Source organism: Phalacrocorax carbo, chromosome 25 (genome assembly GCF_963921805.1).
Source record: "Phalacrocorax carbo chromosome 25, bPhaCar2.1, whole genome shotgun sequence".
NCBI lineage: Eukaryota > Metazoa > Chordata > Aves > Suliformes > Phalacrocoracidae > Phalacrocorax > Phalacrocorax carbo.
In genome coordinates, this window is record NC_087537.1 from 4586000 (window position 1) to 4606469 (window position 20470).

Consider the following 20470-nt stretch of genomic DNA (forward strand, 5'->3'; position numbering starts at 1 on the left):
TTTGTGCACGGAGTGAAGCCTAGAGGCAAGGGCAAGGTTCCATTTCCCAGTAGATATTTTGTGCTCTAATCAAAGCATTCAGCTTTGCAATGTACCGAGAAGGCCACGTAACCTACGTTTCGTTTTCTGCTCCATTGGTCTTGTTCTTGCGCTGCTTCTGCTCGTTGCTTGCTGGAGGGGTCTGTCCCATTGCAGGTGGCTTCCGTTTTGCTAACATTTTTCGTTGCCTTTCTATTTCTTCCCGCTGGGAATTTATCCTTTCCTGTTGCCTGGAAATAAAAGAGTAGAAAAAACATGAAGCAGATAACTAATGGTATGTACTTGGTTGTCTTCAGCATCTGCTCTCAACAGATTGGAGCAATGAATTTCAAATCAGTTGTACTTGTAACAAAATATTTTTGTACAGAAAAGGAGGATGTGCCAAACATTATGACTCAGATTTTTTAAAGGTATTTTACATAAAAGGGGATTCTTTTCCTGGCCCACGGAAACCTTTCAGTAAGTGAAAGGTTTTATTCATGCAGAGGATATCCAAAAACAAGGAGTTGCTAACCTCACGGAAAACCCAGGGATCCATGGTAAGTCACTAACTTTCCACACACTTTTTCCTAGAAGACTGTGTTCTAAGTCTCAGACTTTCCTGTTAAAACTATTCCTGAAGTCTGGCACTGTCTGAGAAAGCACCCTTATATTTCAAGGGTACAGTTAAACTATCCTTAGTTCTCTGGAATATAACCAATACCATTCCTAATTTCACTAAGAAAACAGTCTCTCCTCCAAGATAAAAAGACTATCTCAAAACCTTTTACAGTAATAAAAGCACTCTTGAAATTTCAAGTCTAAACGACTCGAGCATTTCCATACTTAATTCACTTTTTAAGAGAGCCAAGACTGCAGGTAAATATTCCAGAAGTATTTCTTCCATGCCTTACAGCACAAACCAAGGAAGAATTATGAAGTCCTTAATCTGCGCCTAACAAGAGCAGCACCTCCCTATCAGACTACAGCGAAGTGATATGATTTTAAAGGATCACACATAACCGCTCTAATGCAATTAATTTGCCAAGTCCTACTTAAAGGTCTAGGCCAGGTGGGAATTTACTGGATATTTCCATTAACATCCTGCATAAAAGGGTCTCTGATCTTCATTTCCAGGTTTCTGCAGTCCCTTTGATCACTGTTACCAGGAGGCAAAAAAAGTTAAATAGTATGGATTTTCTCTTTTAAGCTTCTCTACTTTCTACTTTAAAAAGAAAAGGAGCTAATTAGCCTTCCTTGACTAAGGATTTGCAACTCTGCAAATCAAATTGATTGACTCAAGATAGGCGTGGGAATTAGGTCCACCTCTCCACCCGAAGCACTGCACAGCCAGGTAGGTGCACTGAGAATACCCAAGAGGGCAGCCTACCGCCTTCCAACCCAGCGGCCAACTCAGATGATCTGATTGCAGTTTCAAGTCTCTGGAGGTTTAAATGGAAACTTATTTCTCATCTCAATGCGAAAACGTTCCCCATTGTCAGTAGCCGAGTGGCTACCTGATCCTTTCATGCAGCAGCCCCACCGTTCTCACATTTTGACATGCAAGACATCACACACAACTGCTTAGTTTTTCCATCTCTGCCTCTGAAGTTAAAGCAACTCTGTTTGTCCTCACTTGATGAGGTTCTGGAAGGCATAGCCATCTGTCCACTGCTCGGTGAAAGACGCCCCATGCCGCACCGTAGTGAAGTGACCTAGCCTCAACCGATCCTGCATGCTCTTATCTCTGCACGCCATCTTCTCCTGTTTTGACTGAAAACAAAATAACACACGTTAAAATATAAGCCATAAATCATCAACGAAGAGCTATGCTGTGTTTTAAATCACTACCAATTCTTACAGCTTTTCATTGTTTCAGTACTGTTCATCTGAAACCCAGCTGAAAATTATTGACCAAACCATTGCTGGTGCTTCACACTGGTCTAACAGGTATTTGTTTGCCTGCCTCCTGATATTTCAGCCTCACCTTCCCTTCCCCATTACTGCTTGGGCAGCTCACCCATTCTATCATCAGTTGAAATCAGCCTAGCAGTAGGATTAGAACTACTCCTTCGCTTCAGTAGCTTAGCTAGACTCCAGATGTGGCTCTGATCAGGCCCTTATTCACTCAAACAGGAGATGAAGAAAATACACCTTGAATCACTGTTAAGACTAAGATACAGTGATCTGCCAGCTCAGCCCTAGACTTGCACCACTCCCAGAGTTGACACAATCCCAGTTAGGTCACCAACATGCATAAATACTGCTGGTGGTGTCTGTCACAGAGTGTTTCCGGTAAGTGAGAGGAAACTTCCAAGGCCTGAGATGAGAGCAGCAAAGTTTTGGTCAGTTAGGATTAAAGGTGAACCAGCAGAGCTGCTCACTGGAGCTATACACCACCTATCTGAACGCCAGGTCTACATAACACCTAGCCCAGAGTTACAAATCCTCCCAGAAACGGGTGTCACATTCGGCCAAGAACAATCAGCTCTGCGACAAAATCACCTCAAACAGACTGCACGTACTGGCCAGCACCCTGGTAGTTCTGCCCATCCAGTGCCCACAAACAATAGATGTAATTGGCCAACAGGTGAAAGAGCAATCAAACCCCCACATTGTTTAATCAACAGGAAATCTGGAAATCTTTCAACACTGAAGCAGGTTGGACGCTGGTAAACAACAGCCTGGCACTTTCCCCAGTGTCTTTAGTGTGTTGTTTTGAGTGTTATACAAAAGCAACGACCTCCAACTTTGCCATTTGAAAGAAGGAAAGGTCTAAATCACTTGCCCATGTCACAGAGCATATCTAGCAATTTCACTGCACAATCTGATACTGCTCTTGTATTGCCAGAGCTGGACAATGTTGATTCTCAGGTGTATGAGTTTCCAGATCAAGTAATACCTGCTGCACTTAGAGCTCAGACTATTTCACTTAAGCAAGGGAGATCACGCTTTGAAACTGAAGAGTAACCAAACCAAAACATTCTGAACTATTTCAGTCTTACGATTACATTCCCATTTGCAGAGAAAGATTTCAAGACAGAATTCCAGTTGTCTTTTATCACTATAGCAGCAGGAACAGGTTTTCACTGCTCAAAAGATTGAGAAGTTCCCAAGGATGCAAACTGTGACTTGCAGAGATGTGGAAAGTCCCCTGCTCACCTTTTCTATAAGAAGCTTCTTGCTCATCGTTACACATCTATTCAACCGCTCCTTGTACTTCTCCAGCATCTTTTGCTGTTCATCTATCTGCCGTCTCAAATCGCAGTTGGCCTAAAAGTGAACAGAGAAGAAAAGCATTCGACTTCAAACCAAGGAGCCAAACTAAGCATCACCTAGGAAGAAGTTTCTCCAGCTAGCTCTAGGCATCAGATTAAAGTAAGCAAACCAGCAGGATAAGAAAAAAAACTAGGTTCCTCTTAACAAAACATCCAAGCCAAGCTCTTCTTTTTTTAACCCACTCAAATCTGAATACCCCTCTAGAACAGGGAAGTGCTATCATCCTGGTTTACAGATAAGGGACTAAGGCATAAAGAGGCTGAACACAAGCACAAGGAATTTTTTTTATTTTTATTTTTTTAAATATTTAAGACCTTGCCACAGCTACCAAGTCTCAAAATAGCTTAGTCATCCCTGGACTATCCTCACTCTTTAGCCACAATACTGGCAGAGGAAAAGGATGGGGTAACTCCCTTTGCACTTTCAGTTAAATTCTTGTTCAAGTTACACACTGCTATACACACTGCTCCCAGTAACAGCTGTTGTTTTTAACACCACCACAGAGTACAGCAGGATTTTATGTGCAACCATTTACACTGATAAAAAGTTAAATGTAACGATCCCCTCCCAGCCAATAGTCTGCCTTCTGATGAAACAGTGATGGTTAAAAAAAATAAACCTATTTCCTGCTTCATGGATTATTTTCCACAAACCCACATGTGCCTCTGTGTATGTCTCTACCAGCTTGTCTTCGCTGTTTTAGGTGCTGAGGCCAGACACACACAGAGAGCCTTCCCTCTTCTCCCTTTAATGTGTTTTCTAATCCTTTTCAACATTTCACAAGAGATGCCTCTCCAGCTGACGAAAGCTAAATCAATTAAAACTCCTCCATGAAGCCAAGATCCTTGATTTAAAGCTATTTGTCTTAACCCATAGTGTTCTTCAGTAAAAGATAAGCTTTAGTATTTTCATTTGACCAAAAGGCGTCATCATCTCTATACATGTTACTGACCCTGATGAGTGAGCATTTCAGAATACAACTTCACAGCCTACTGAGAGGCTACTGAACAAAAAGCAGTCGGTTCCTTAGAAGAGGGGAATAATTCTGAAAAGAAACATGTTAGGTTAGCTCGCAAAATACACAAAAAGCGTGCAACTGACCAGAGAAAGGCGAACAATGCTGAGGGCACAAACACCTGAGCTAGTGCTTACCGACAGTAACTGCACTACAGCCACAGTCACTGCTATGCTGCTTGGGGATTCAGGCAGGCCCAAACAAAGTACAAGTCAGACAATTACCTTGCACGTAAGGGATGACTGGATTTGTTTTACCTTGCGAGTGCTGGTTCTACAAATGGTACACAAGACCCTGCTCTGCAGCCTAGCTGGCACATGCATTCTAGGTGTCTTTAAATAGCAACTTTTAGAAGAGTTGTCCCACTTTAAATACTTACTCTTAATAAGTCATCTATCCTCCCCTCCTTCTTCTCCAAGTCAGAGTTCTTACTGTTTTCTAGTGCAGATATTTTTTCCATTGTGAGGTCAGACTGTAGGGAAAAATCACCATAAACCACATATAAGAAAAACAGATGTTTCAGATAGTCAGCACTTAACATCACTATGTAACCTTCTCTAATCTGAACAGTCAGGGCAAGAAGGAACCGCTACATCCTAGTGGTCTGGGAAAGAGGTTTCTCCATTCTGCATTTTCATATTACATGGTGGGCTCCTCCGGCATAGGAGGTTCAGTCAGCTAGCACAAAGCTGCTCTGAAGAATGCAAACTGATAATACATAACAAGCTACAATATCCTCCATGTCCTGCAAATTTTGTTTTTATAGTTGAGTTTTGCCCACTCCTTGGTGGTCTCTGACACTCACTGTCCTTTCCTGCAGTGCAATATAGCTTGTAAGGGAAAAAGGCTCAAGAAAAAAAAATATATCCACCAAATCCCAACCCATCAGCTGGAATATCAAATTATGAGATATTTTATGGGCAGACAACGACCTGCTAGACAGAAGACAATACCTGTGGGTTCTAAGTTGGTATAGACAGAAAACACAGGTCTTAATTTTAAAATACTATAACATACTGACGGCAGGAATATTAGGCACAAGTCTTTATTTCTGACAAACAGAAGTGTTAGTGCCCACTACGGACAGGTGCTTTCCAGTTCTTGAGTGAAACCTATCTGGAAAGTTTTATGGGGTGCAGCACATCTCAAATACCTCCACCAGTGAACTGAGAGTTACACCCAGGAACAGAAGACCAAAGACATATTCTTATTGCTAGAAAACATCGCATATTTCAAACACAGTACTCTAATGGAGGGGGAAGAAAAGTGAAGAAGTCAGTATGTACATGAACACAACATCTTTAAAAAACCCAAGTCCACGTAAGGGAATCTTGCTCCCTGACTGCATACACGGATTTCACGTTTATGGCTAGCAAGCAGCTATCCTGGTTCTGAGAAGAGTTAGCAGAGACTTACCTGTGGAGTTGTTATATAACTGTTCTCCAAATTTCAGGCTTGCCTGGAAGCTAACACCATGAAGTGAGAGACAAACTTGGCAGACTGTCGCTTGTCTACATATGCCCAGTATGGGAAAGATCAAAAAGACCACCTGCCAGCACTGTGCATGAAGCAAGATGAGCCTAAATCCCAAAAGACAGAGAGGAGGCCTGGGCAGGTCACCCCACTTCTGCCTTAACATGGTTTATACTTCCTGACAGCGTGCAGGAAGCACATGCGACAAAAGCTTTTGCTACTGAAGGCAACGAGAAGGCTGTCTGTTGAAAACCTAGGCTGCATCCACTCAGCCAAGCAGCGAGTTTCTTTAGTCAGTGACTGTTATGTCATTTTGCCAAACGCACAGACATGCTTGCACTGTGTCAGATGAAGTCATGCTTCAGGATGCATGCTCTTACATGTGACTTCATCACAACTCACCTTGCCTCAGAGCACTTGGAGGGCCCTAGCACTGCCTGAAAATGCTACAAAAATCATGCTTCTGTCATTGCCAGAAGTGGTTCAAACTGGAAGTCACTGAAGAGGGTTTATTTTTTTTAACCCTATCAACTCCAAACAGGTTTGGAAGGAAAACCAAGAATGCATACGTGTCCTCATCATGCAGTCAAGCGTCTTCCTGGATTCTTTGCCTTAAGTGTATGCTTCATCTAGACCTCTGGAGAATACCATGAAGCTGAGCATGGGCAGAAAGCACGCTCAGATAACACGTCACCCTTTCCAAGGAAGACGGAACCCTGTGGGCATGCTAAGCACAGGAGAGGATAAAAACGTCTTGCTTGCTCCAGGAGGGACCACTATTTTAAGCATTGGTGTTGGGACAGCAAAGACTGAAACCTGGAAGTTATCTCTGGCAGGTTCTCGAGTTATGGCATCATTTTCACACATGAATTCTGTGTACTAGTAAGAAACAGAGATCTTCACAGACCAGCATTTTGACAATACAGACAACAAATGTGACCCTAGTGACACAACAGAGCTCAGAGACTTAAGCTACCTAAGTATTCCCAGAGGCAGAACTGCCGTTCTTCATGCACAAAGAACTTGTACCACCTGCTGGGGAAATGGAGAACGAACTTCCCCCAGCAATAAAATCATCTCTGACACAAAACTGATGTGCAAAAATGATTGACATAAAACTGACTGTTTAAAAATCACTCAAGGGAAGGGTCAGTCACCGAGAAATCAGAGATGAAAATCAAAAGAAGATTAAAATCAGGCTTGGAGTATAATAAGCAAGGTGCCTTGCAGATAAAGCTGAACATCCTTATAAGCAACAGAGGAAGATGACACAGCTAAAAGTAAATCTTGCCACAAAGCCACAAGAAGAACTGTAACAATTTAAAAGGCACCAAAAAGACAGCAGCACAGTCCAAAGAGCTACTCCTCTTCTTGAGTCCAGGTCAGTGAAGTTGCTGAGGAGCACCGTCAGGAACACATCACATTCCACCTTGACAGGACAAACTATGCCATAGGTGTACCCCGCAGAGGCCAAAGAACTTCCAGCTAGACTGTGGATATTTGTACTGTAAGCAGTGTGGACACACCCACGAGCCAGCGCCTGAATAGAGGCATTCATAACTATCACTCAGGTTTCCTTCACATCTTCACTTACAAAGAGAGAAACAACATTCAGGATACAACAGAACTGAAACAGACAGAGCTAAGGTGTTCCTCCCCTGACCACATTTGCACACAGCCGGAGAACTGCCCTCAGCATTGACACAGAAAAGCCTCGGTAACAGATTAGGCAAACTCCAGTAGCAGCAACTGAAAAGCATCCTTTACAGGATAAGGAACAAAGCTCAGGGTGATTCACTTCAATCAGCAGTTACAAACTGAGTTGGGACTACTGGCTCTTTTCACTGGAAACATTATGTCTGCTACAAGTGGCATCCTCTTGGTGTGGAAGACAAGCTGCATCAAGTTTCAATCTCATACCCAAGAGATGTATCATCTAGTGAGCTATACCTGTGACTGTTTGTGCTGGATGGAAATCTGTTTTTGGGAAGTGCAGGAATGCTCAGTGTTCCCTGATCCGGTAGAAGATGGGCTGCCTTGCTGGGCCTGCAAAAGAAAGTTAGTGTATTGTTATATGCTCCTCAGCACGATCGCTAGCACCCATGCAGATACACTTATCTTTACATGGGAGGTGCAGCCTGGCCTGGGTACCACACTTGCATGTTAAGGGTGAAGAATGCTCTAAAGAGTTATTTAATTAAAACAAGAGAGTCAGTTTTGTTCAGGAAGCCTGGCCCAACCTGCTAAAAGACAAAGCTTTTAAAAGCCTAACATAATTAATGTCAGCTGAGATTAAGCGAGGCCAAAACAAACACGTCTCAGAGCAAGACTATACTTCATTCTTTTGCTTTTTTGCATCTATCAGACTAGCCTCTCAGATGCTATTATTTTGATCTACATAAGATTGTGTCATTAACTTAAAACTCACGACATTTTATTAAACAAGCAAAGCCTGGGACCTAGAACTCTTCGCAAGGAAGATGAACTTACCAGAAGGTGGTAGACTTGGTCATCAATAAACCAGGCTGCACTTGAACCACTGCCTTTGAGCAGAAAAGGTTCAAATTCCCCATCCCTTAACTAGAAACACCCCTTGGGATTCAAATCTTTTCAGAGCTGCTCACCGAGACAAAAGTAAAACAGAGGCCACCTCCCCTCTGTGCCAGCTGCTCATTCTCTAGCCGCTGCTTCGCCAGCATCACCGACATCAGCGTTGGCAGAGCAGAGTGTTCCTCCTGCGGTTCCTTTGCTGTGCTGCCGTCTACCCCATACAGCGGCTGCTCCACTCGCCGCTGTAACACAGTCAAAAAAAATACAATGAGCTTTTTTTTTTTAAAAAAAGCGATACTCTGACTCTGCCAAAACTGTTGTCAGCGAAGCAGCAGCTCAGGAATGGGCAGGCAGCGTGTTGAGGATCTGATAACTCAAACAAGACTCCTGGAGTGATTGTTCCAATGGCGGACACCAAAAAGTAGGTAAAGTTAACAATTGAAAAAAAAAGTAGCAAATGAACACACAGGATAGAATTTCTTGTCAGTTAACACACTTCCTTCCTTTGCAATTACATGTGTTTCAGAGCCAGTGGGGCAAAATGGGTTGTAGATGCAAAATTCAGTGCATTTTGACTTTGGTCAATGCACTCAAAATGCACTACTTGATGTTTTGGGTTTTTTTTTTTTTAAGGACTCATTTTAATAGGCCAATGTCATGATACATTTGTTATTCTGGAGAATTAAACTGAGTCAGAACTGCTAAATGTCAGCAACCTAAGCATGCCTAGGACCCAGACTTCACAGTAACCTCATTTCTGTCATTATAGTTGGGACCAATCTCCTGCAAGATAAACAAAGTACTAATGTGTTTCCAAAATCTTTAAGAGACACATTGCATCTCTTAAAGGCCAGCTCCTTTCTCTTGCAGTAGACTCATTTTCCAGCTGCGATACAGGAATTGGGTTCAATAAGAATAATCATCTGAGCCACATTGATTACAGCACTCAGCATCTCATTACCCTCACTTTAAAAGCCAGCCCATCAGTGCTAAAACTTGGCAGTCTGGGTAAGAATCATCTAAAGTCCTTCCAAGCTGTAACTCCGGGCCAAGCGTGTACCACACAGAAAGTAAACACTCAGGTCAGCCTTCGGTTTTTCTTCAAAACCTAAACTGCTACCTGAAGCATATTTTCTGGCTAACATTACAAATACCAAGAGTCTGCTTTCTGCCCCAAAAGAATACTTGTACATGGGAGCAACCTTGCAAGAGTCTGAAGACCTGCAGATCATTCTTCTGATCAAAGGAGAAGCAAGGCAATTCAAAGCAGTCAAGAGATTTGAAGACAAGAAGCAACATCCTGAAGCCATTACAATTCCGCCACAATTTCTGATTCCAGAAAATTTCCAGTACAATATAGATTAACTCAGAGGTTTGTCTCATTGTGAAAGACATTTTAATGCTCTGCTCTCTTCCTAGACCACACTGACATCCGTAATGGTGAGATACTCCATCTTCTCCAATTTTCACTCATCCCCCCATTTTTTGGGCTTAGCTCAAACCATTGATACTCAGTATGTAAGAAGAGGACAGATCTTGCAAAATGCACACAGTCGTTTGTTACGAATAAGCAAACATTACAGGTTTAGCTGCAAGAGTAAGGAACAGAAGATAAGAAGCACAAAGAGCACCTGCGTAAGGAGAGACACAAACTGGCCTAGCTGAAACCGACTGTAATATCAGTCTTCACCACAGGATGAATACTCTGTTCAAACTTTTACTTATTCAATACATACAAGTGTAGAAGAAAAACCAAAGGGAGGATCAACTTGTCCCATTATAAATACCTGTAGGGTATCATCTGCTGGAATAAAGAACTGTCCCCAATACATCACATCAGCAACATTCAGAGATGGTATTTCATTAACTTCACTTTGAAGAGGTGTATTAGTGAATTAGTGTAAGACAGGAGGAAGGGCCATTCAATTAACTGATATATTTTAATTTGTATAAACATAAAAAATAGCTAGAAGCATACCTGAAGCTCTTCCTTAAAGCAGCGTTATAAAGCTTCTGAAATCTAGCAACATATACTGAATTCTGAGCAGAGCGTTCATGTTGGGATTTAGTTCAGCACACGTTCGTAAACTGTGCAAAGGTCTCTGCAGAATAACGTAACCAGTAAAGACTTTGCATTTGGTTTTTGGAATACTAACCTTTCCCACAATGCTCCGTACTTTTGTGACACTCAACAAATGCTGACAATTTTTATGCAGGGGTCCAGGCAATGCTCAAGACTAGAGATCAGACACCAGAGCCTCTGAATACTGCTTTGCTAGTTGAAAGATATTTCTTTAGCTGCTCTGTGCTAAAATGGCTTAAAAATACTGGTTATTTCCTTACATTCAGATCTTGCAGAAACACTGTGACTGCAAAACAGAATTATGTAACAAAAAATAGCAGCAGATGTGCATGTATACACATTTCTTTGCAAGCATTTGCTAATGCTCCTTACAAGTCACATGGACATAAAGAGAAGTAAAAGACCTTCCCAATATCATGATGGTATGCACATCCTTCAGTATACTCAAAGGATCCAATCGAGATCGGAATGTCATTGTACTCGTGCTATACAAACATAACGCATCCTCCCAACTCAATGGAGAGCTCAATGAGCTACAATGGAATACAAGATAACTAATATGGCAGTTCCACCTTTTATTAAGGACAGTGATCCATCTATAACCACACAGCATGCTAAAAACATTCACCTTGCACGCTTTAAGTTCAGATATTCATAGCAGTTACAACTGCACTAGCCACTGTCACAGAGTCCTAGACATCTGGCTTCGCTGCCAGAGCTCAGTTTCAGATTTTTTTTTTTTAAAAAAGAGAATAGAGAATAAGCCAAATCACTCACCAAGAGACCCTTCTTTCCTGTTCAGAACCTCTTATTACCTGTCTGAAGCACGACCACCAACCTAATCAATGCCACGCCACCAGCTCTGCCGCCAGGGAGAACACTTACCGGCAAGGGGTTGGATAAGGAATGCTGCGGTGATGATCTGGCGACAGGCGGCACACTTCTACCAGGACTGGTTCCTGGGCCACTTCCCCCAGCAAACTGGCCAAAATAACAGATTTGATTCATCAATAAATGCACAGAGATACTATAATTAAGCAAGTCTAACAGACAGAAGAAACACAATCTTAAAAATGAAGCCTTATAGGCTCTAGGGACACATTTAAGCAAACAGAATATAAGCTGAGAGGAAAACCTTAAAATTTCATACACTGTTTTCAAAAATAACAGCAAAAGTAAGTACTTCAGACAAACATTCACATTTTCACTGCGTATATTTTTCTTAATGCAGAAAAATATAAGCCTGCACACTTGGATATAGATCAATTATTTACTGTATAGATAGAATTAGGAAGCCCATTCCCTGTGAGGAGACGTGTCTAACTGTGCGCCACAGAAGCGTAAGAACTGCACACCGCCACTGAAGCACCCGTGCAGTCGCCGTTAGTGACAGCATACGTAAGCAGCTGGGCAACTGGTCTAATTGGTGCAGAAATTCCTATGTTCCTGCACCGCACAGTGTACCACACTTCTAAAAAACGTTAGCCAGGAGTGGAGTAAGCGCTAACAAGCACTTAATTTCTGACTCCAAGTTACTCAGTAAAATAAAGAACAAACTTAAGAGAAAATCTAGAGCTCTGGATTGTGCAGACCTAGAATAACTTCAGAAACTATGCAGTAGAATAGAATATTGATTTTCAGAATGTCCATCGCTGTTTTGGGGAGGGGACTCCATCTCCCATGTGGCGCCAGCCTCCCATGGCAAGCTTTCCTAAAGAGGGAACCCTGTAAACAACTTCCTACTCAAATCAGCAGGGCTTTGCAGCACTGGGCCTGTATCAAAAAAGGTTTGCACACTCATCTGAGATACAGGTTCCAATGGAAATCAACCTTGAACCTATACTTATATGGCTGCTCTTTTAAAAAAACTGCTTTATCAACTGTTCAAAGAAATGTTTATTTAAAAAACAGCTTCCAAAAAATCTCATATCCTCTACCTAATCAGATTTGAGTAAACCAAGTTGATGTCGTCAATCAATGACTCCAATGATGGAGCAACAGAAGTCACTTTACAGACTTCCACCTACAGATTCTGCATATTGCGAGTTCAAGATTTCTCAGACAACGTAAAAACGCTTACCTCAAAATAATCACTAATTTTATGTCCTCTAGGAGTGCCTTTTCCTAAAAAGGAAAATAAAGGATGAAAATAAGAGTTGATATTTTTTAGAACAGAAGTCACAACGCCATTCTAAAAAACTACTCCTGTATTTTGACCCTCCTTTCCCTGTAGAAAGGTGCAACACCTATCACAACAAAAGCTTCTGCGCAACAAAAGACTGCCCCAGGGTCACAGCCCTTGTGCTGTTGTTGGGAGGGTTTACAGCTGACAATTCAATTAACTCTTAATTCCAAACATGTCCAATCCAATCAAACAGCATTTGCACTTGCTAAACTACTCAGAGAACACTAAACATCACTGGTCACTGAAAGTGGCATAGGTTCTCCATCATTTCCTTCAAGATAAGGACAGAGCAAAGGGTACTTTTGCTCCTCCACCTTCAGGTAAATTACTGCATATTAGATCTCTCAAAAGCATTCCTATAAGAGTTAGAGAGATAATTAGTGATGGCTTAATACCAGCTCATTAAAACTTAGCCCTTTTCTCTTATTATAATATTACCAAAGCAGTTGTCAACACAATCCTCGTTACTTTCTTGTTGAAGAATAAAAGAAATAGAAATCTGCCCCCGTGCCCATTTGCTAGAACATCTGAACTTGGACTTGAACACACTGCGTTTTTCTTAGTACTCCGAGAGAGCACTGCCTGCTTTATACTTGAGCACAGTTTGTTCTCTGTTTGTTGTGGTGAGAACTTACTCTAACAAGGCAAGCATACGTCTCAAAAAGCAAGGAAGAGAGTACAGCCTGTATTTTTAAGTAGTGACGTGGGACCAAAACAACACTTCAGGAAGCCATACTAAGCTTTTGGGCGGTCTGTCCCATAAGAATGCAATAGCTTGCGTGAATAAGCCGAAGATGAGTATTTTCCTGCCAATGAGGATAACAAGGCTCTCCGAAGAGAACTACACCATCATGGAGCAGTTTATAACAAGCTGCCTGACACACCCTTGAGAAGAGCCATTAGTTTCCTAGGACACTGACTGTGCAAAACGTGCACAAATTACCAACAGTTCAGAAATCCTGTAGCAGGGTCAGGAGAATGGATTACCTTGACTGGTCTCATATGCTTCTGCTTTCCTTTTTCTGTTCCGCTGGTCATTCTGTTTTTTCTCAGGAGTCTGTTAAAGAATACTTCAAAATTAACATTTCTGCAGTTATTCCAAGATTTAAAGAAAACACCAAAACACAATAATCCGCTCCATATCCCCAGTGGCCATTTCACTCCTCTGGTGCATTTGTTTCTACTGCTGGTACTTAAACAACTGCTCTCAAATAGCTACTACCTTCTGATATACGTGCTGCGGGAGGGAGAGAACACAGTTAGGAATGAGGTTAATTTCTTTTTTTTTTTTTTCATTTCAGCTGCAGCAAGCCAGCCTCTACTGCCCAGTTACCTCATGTTTTTAGAAGAACAAGTTCATACACTTATAAAAACCCTGTATAAACCATTTTGCAGTGATCACAATACTGGTACAAGAGGAGTAATGACAAGAGGTTTGAGTACAAACATCCAAATTTGCAGTCTAGTGGCTACTCACACCTTGCCTGCAGCTCACGCTTCTTCCCAAAGCCCTTTGCAGATTGCTGCAAGAACTATCCTGTCTACTGGTGCACAGCTACAACCTTACACAAAACAAGGCAGAGCTCCCCAAGGTGGCAGCCAGGAGAAAGCTGCCACAGATGCGGATATTCAGCCAGACTTCTCTTTCATTAAACTTAAGTCAAGGGTCAGCTGCATCAGCCATTTCTGTGAGCAACCAGAGGCCTGAAGGGCAGCTTACCAGCTGACAGCAATATATTTATGCACAGGTGGGAGACCTGCAGGCTCCCACAGTGTCATGCCTATCTGTCTGCACAAGGCTAGCAAGCCTAGATGTGTGAGAGTGGAGCAGCCCCTGGCATGGTGCCTTCCCCATCGTCGCGGTCATTTATGTGGCCAAACCTGCTGAAAACATTAGGAAGCACCGCGCTAGAAGCGGCTTACTGAGGTTACTGGAAAGACAGACATCTTGTCATTGCCACCACCAACGTCATTCTGAAAACATCTCTTATCCCAAAGGGTCCCAAATAATTTCTGAGCTATATGCTTTACAATCACTGCAGCCACCACTAAACTATAGCCTGGGGGCAGGAAGAAAACCACAGTGTGCAAAACACAGTTCTGGGGCAAGAAAAGCCATGGCCAGAAAGCTTGTGGTAAACCTAAGTTTCATGCTCTTTGGAAACCAAAGTCCAAAGTACCCTGTCTAAAGATCTCTGCCAAAAGACTTGCACGCAGTACGCATAGAAATCAATCTACCTCCTTCAATAGGATAAAAAGGATAAAGCTGACGCAGCCAGAATCTAAACCTTGCTGTGCCCCCACTGGATGCTGGACACCTACCGTCCCATGTTACCAGCTGGGCAATCACTGATGTGTTACTGTTTTGGTAAGAGGATGGAAGGGATGTTAAGACAAACATGGCTATTGTGTCTGCAAAGTACTTTTTAGAATGGGGGGGTCTGAAAACTCCATAACTATCTAGAGACCAGCCCCTGTATGTGTAAAAGTCAATGACTTGGCCTCCTCACTGCAGAGTGAAGAGCAACTCATGAACAGCGTTGGCATGACTGTAACACCACAGGCTCCATTAAAGCCTCTGTGGAACTGTAAGCATATTAATGAGATTCAGTTTAAGTTGTTTTTCCATTCAAGTACTTACATAACAAAAATTACACATTATCTGTTACAGACTAAAAAAGCAAGGAATGGTAGATGTGATTATGTCAGCTTGGTCAATTTACATCACTCCACAGAAGTTCATAAAAAACCCCAAGTAAAACAAGAATGAATACTCAGTTTTCCACTATTATTAACTACACTTACTTGTATGGAGTTTAAGATACTGTGTTCTCAAAAGACTTAGCTTCACCAAACACCTCATATCAGTACTGCCATATAATAGAGGGAAATATGATCCAAAACTTTCCTCATAACTGTGTTGGAAGTACTTTAAATGCATAAGAAAATGCATTTAAATTTGAGATTTTGCTTTATTAACATGGAATTTTAAAGTAAAAATATAACTCTACAATTAATTTTGCTGCTTTAGTAAGTGTTTTGAAATAGTTAATCCTAAAGCAGTGAGATTGAACAGGGACAAAGCATCGATTTTCACCTCCCCACACTTCCACAGAGCAATTCACAAAAATGCTCTGCTCCCTACAGACTTCTACAAAGTCACATATTTGATAGGTAAGGTAAACTCTTCCATTAATGATCTCTGGCTTTTTATTTGGCCAAAACTGTTTCCAAAACCAGCAAAAAAAAAAAAATCACAGTGCAGCTGAAAACAATGTCATAAGCTGAGCTTTATGAATGCTGTGGGTTTGGGGTTGGGTAAAATCTGCCTGCTACAGTAGGAAGCTGCAAGGAGGACTGTTTCACAGCATGGTCCAAAGGCTGTAGGGTTAAGATCCAGACTAAGTATTTCCACGAGTCCCTTTCACACCCCAGACAAAGAACACTGTCACTCATTCTCACACAATTCCTTCTATGTTTTGAGTTCAATCGTGTCCACCTTAAGCCCGATTACCATGAGGATTTGTGCCTGCTTACCTCCAATTCTTTATCACTCAGAGAACCCACGCTGCACAAGCTCTGGTTGGAAGACTCACTATTTAATGGACCCTAGTGAAAAACAAGCAGACACTGTTAGAAACAATTTCCATACAAGGCAGATACATCCTATCAAACATTGCATCTCTAGGCTAACTAGGCTGCTCTAAGCCACTTGGATACAGCAGCAAGACGGGTCAAATACCTAGACACATCATGGGACACTAAAGAGCTTCAGAGTCATTTGGAGCAAGACGGAAGCTGGACTGCCAGTTGGACAGCCTCTTCTCAGCGTAGTGATCCAGCCTTTGCAATGATATTTCTGTATCAATTTATATCCTAACAGCCCTATTTAACCACATCCACAAAACAGCTAAGGCAGTATTCATAAAAGTCTAAGACAACTGGCCTGAAAAACAAAACTTCTGATTTGTTAAGTAGCAGTAGTTCCAAGCTCAGCTCTTCAGACAAGCATCTGCTTGACCCTGGGCTAAGAATTTAGAGAAATCTTGCATCTGGCAAGGCAGCTATTACTGTTATCAGATGCTGGCAGTACCACTGATTTTTCTTTAAATGCATATTTTTAATGCTTTTTTTAACACTAAGGAAGCGAACAAGTGAAAGTTGTGTTAATTGCAGTACAACTGGCACCCATAAGGCAATCCCTCCCACTAGGCTATGGACCCATGGCTGACCTGCCAACAGAGCAGTTGCTCCTACCAGGCTAAAGAACAAATTCAAGAGACTGGAATAGATTTACCAAAATAGTATCCAGGTACCTACGAGAGTCTGCCTGCATCTTCACAGGCCTTACTGGATACACATCTGCATTTTTACGTATCCAAGCATTTTTGAAAATTACTTTCTAAAATCTGTAGCAAAACTGATTTTAAAAGGAAAGAAAAGTGAATCATGCAAAGTCACTGTGTTTTAGCCTAGTGCTCTGACACAAAAGTGTCCTCCCACAGATCTAAGTTAAGAAATCTAGACGAATTTGACAAAGATATAAAAACAAGATCACAATTACTGATGGAATGTATTAACAGGAAGAATGACATGATAAACCACCCCTCCATTAATGAACTTGTGAGCACCTTTTCCCAAAGGTTCATTCTATTTTAGCATGCTTATTTTTGCAGTAACCACTTCCCACCAACCAATCTTTCCTCAAGGCAAAGCCACTTCTCATTACACACTTGAGCAGAAGACTTATGGGAGGGGTGGGGAACGAGCCTTAATGCCACAGAGAAATCCCACAGTAGGTTATTTTTGAGGAGAGCAGTTCTCCCTTCTCCATTTATAAGACAAATACCACCATCAAATGAAACTTGTGACACAACTTAGTGATTACTAACCCCAATTTCCAAATGGGCATCCACAGAAAGTAAAGGTTCCATTTACCTTCTGTATTACACCGTGAATGTTAACCACATTTGTTTCTCCTAGAAGGACGTGCTTAGTTGCTTCAACAACAAAAAACCCAACACTTGAATAGCTCAAGAAACTACACATTTAGGATTCCCCTTTAAAAGCAAATTACTTGAAGAAAAATTGCAGATTTATACTCTTTAAGCCATATCATTACCCCTTCAACTCACACAAATAGTTCAGGGCTAGAAAGACATTTTACCTCGACTCTTCAGCAATAGTTGTTTTTAGATCAAAGAAGCAAGCTCCCCACCATCCAACACGATGGCTTACAGATCTTACAGGTACAACTCTTGGGTATCGCAGGGATTTATTCCTTGACCAACAAGACCTAACAGAAGCGCCAACACTATCCACAGTTATCCACATGAAGGCCTCACTGATAAATAAAATGTAATATCTTACAGCAAGTGGCAACAGAAAGTTAATCTTTTCACCCTTGTGAAAAGCATGTTTATAAAATGCGCAAATGCTGTCCTCTAAAATCCTTCACTTCCTCTCACAAACTCAAACCCCAGCAGCACATCCAAGACATCAACCTTCTGTGCAAGTGTCAAAGCTTTATTAGGTGCAGGAGCATCTCAACGAATTAGTGTTTGCTAATTTGCATTTGGTCTCGGGGGACAGGCTGAGGTTCTGACATGGGGGAGACGAAAATGAAAGTTGTTCCCATATTTGCTTGAATCTTGCTGCCTCCATTTTGGCACACAGATAGCAAATGACAGGAACAGCTGCTCCCAAAATGCCACATTTGAGCTTTTCAGGAACACTGTGGTTGAACGGGTGCGTCAGTGGCTTACGAAGGGCCGATGTTTCGGCAGTGACCTGTATTCCAGGGTAACCTGGAGAAATAAACTGATGAGGCCATCTATAGTTAGAAGTGATCCTAACATTTTTTCAGAAACAGAAGTTCATCCTCTCTAGTACAAGAAAATCCACTCAGTTTGCACTTGAATGTAAAGTTCTGGAATGCAAGCAGCTGGAAAAACGCCTAATGCAAAATCCACAATATTTTTCTTACTTCCAGTACCACAACTACCTGCACTGACTATTCTGTGTGGGAATTTACAGCTCTAGCAGTTGGAAACAAACCCTTTTTTTTCATCAGCGAAAGAGCAGCTCAGTTCTGATCACATATTCTTGAAGAGCAAAAAAACCCCGTTTTCCCTTTACTTTAAAACTTCCTCTAGAAACTACACTGACAAAATTGTAAAATTGAACGCAACACAGGAGTAGAAAGGTTGAAAAGGAACTAGCTGCTTGCTTATGGAACCAGAAAGGATAACTTGTCAGATGTCTATGAGCATCCAGCAAGTCCACTGTCAAGTATATCGATACTGTGAACAAATGCAGAATTAAATCTTTGTAGGCAAGTTCTGACCACTTCCACTGCATGAGCTTTCCTCTCCCTTGATGACCTTCCAGAGGGCCTTCCACTGACACTTGCCTTACAGTAAAGGACTAGGCCTATCTTACAGGCAAGGAGCTGAAGCATCTTGTTCATGTCAAAGTTGGCAAAAAAGTATTGTTTTGAGGTATTCCAGCTATGGAAACACAAATTGTTCGTTAGAACGTGCTGTACTTGAGGCAATGAAGATGCAATACCTAGGATGTTTAAGGAATGTGGCCTAGTCCTCAGCTGCACCTCTTCTCATGTACTTATGCAAGAGAAAAAAAGCAAGTTTCCCTGATCAACCTGCTAGATATCTAGTTCCATACATAACCTCACGTTATCAAGTGCTTGTAGCAACAGGTTTAGACAGTGGATATGAGAAACTATACATCTGAGCATCTCCCCCTCAACTATCAGTCAGTGAGTGTGTGTATAAAAAACCCTTCAAATTTATGTTTTATCATTCCCGACTGTTTATATTTAACTTGGCAACTGACATTGGATAAATGTTCAGTACTTAATTTAGCATACCATTATAAGTGGTCATGACACAAAAGGAATTAAAGGAACAAACCTGAATTTTGGAAAAAAAAAAAACAAACAAGGAAGAAATGGCAAAGAATACTAACATCAGAATATTGCTGGAGAAGCAGTAGCAGGGAATAACAAACATGCAATATTTTACACAGGAAGGACTTTTAAATGTTGTTCCTGAAGAATTCATCTGCACTGGCATCTGGCTTTTCCAGCATAGGCTACTTTGGGATAATACTGCACTTAACTGATATCACTTACAGCCCACTCATCCACTGTACCCTGTCAAGAGAATCGGTGATGGGGCTCAGCAAAAATTTAAAATACGTGGGTCATCTGAAATAAGCTAATAGTTTCTATAGTGTTTACCTAAATGACAAGCACAAGAACAGCACACACTTCCTCCTCCACACGGAATTTCTTTCTGAGATAAGCTGGCATGCTCTTTTCCCGTGTGATTCACCTATCAACTGCTGCTTCTAAGTCCGTGACCTACCTATGAACAACAAAACCTCCATGTTGAGAGGTGGATGCAACAGTAGCAGGCGCTTTCAAGACTCCTACTCAAAGGCAAGAATTTAAAATCTGTCCACTCACACGAGCTGGTTAGTCATTTCTCCCTTTGCAAGAGCCCTGAAAAGGCCACAAATGAGGCACAATGGCTGAAGTTTCTATAGAAATAACAGCCTGATAATAGCTCCCATCGGATCTTCCATAACAAAGCTAGCCTGACTCAGGGGCCCGTACCTATTGCCTCTTCAAGCCTATCAACCGCCTCCCGTGACTCGTATGTTTTTCTCAGCCCCTCCAAGCTCCCAAAAATGATCCTTCAGGCCTGTCCCCAACTCTTCTGTTGGGCAGTCTCCATTTTGTGCTCTCCAACTCCTAGTATTGAAAGAGAGCTCTAGGAATTCAAGCTGCCTAACCAGAGTCTCCAATGTGGACTTAACAGCAACATGCATTGCAAAACTCTCT

General features: G+C 41.8%; 1 protein-coding gene across 9 annotated transcripts in view; it reads right to left on the minus strand.

Moving 5' to 3' along the window:
- TLK2 (tousled like kinase 2) overlaps positions 1-20470 on the minus strand; it is a 45614-nt gene that overhangs the window by 16257 nt on the left and 8887 nt on the right. For 7 of the 9 annotated variants that reach the window (XM_064473410.1, XM_064473414.1, XM_064473411.1 and 4 more), the window contains 10 exons: positions 16141-16212; positions 13591-13660; positions 12499-12542; positions 11304-11399; positions 8410-8577; positions 7736-7831; positions 4692-4784; positions 3181-3291; positions 1655-1791; positions 117-269 (listed from right to left, as the gene is read on the minus strand). In XM_064473410.1, coding sequence (XP_064329480.1) covers positions 117-269; positions 1655-1791; positions 3181-3291; positions 4692-4784; positions 7736-7831; positions 8410-8577; positions 11304-11399; positions 12499-12542; positions 13591-13660; positions 16141-16212 — 1040 coding nt within the window. The remainder of the gene's footprint in view (positions 1-116; positions 270-1654; positions 1792-3180; positions 3292-4691; positions 4785-7735; positions 7832-8409; positions 8578-11303; positions 11400-12498; positions 12543-13590; positions 13661-16140; positions 16213-20470) is intronic. The other 2 variants (XM_064473416.1, XM_064473417.1) reach the window with 2 other exon arrangements.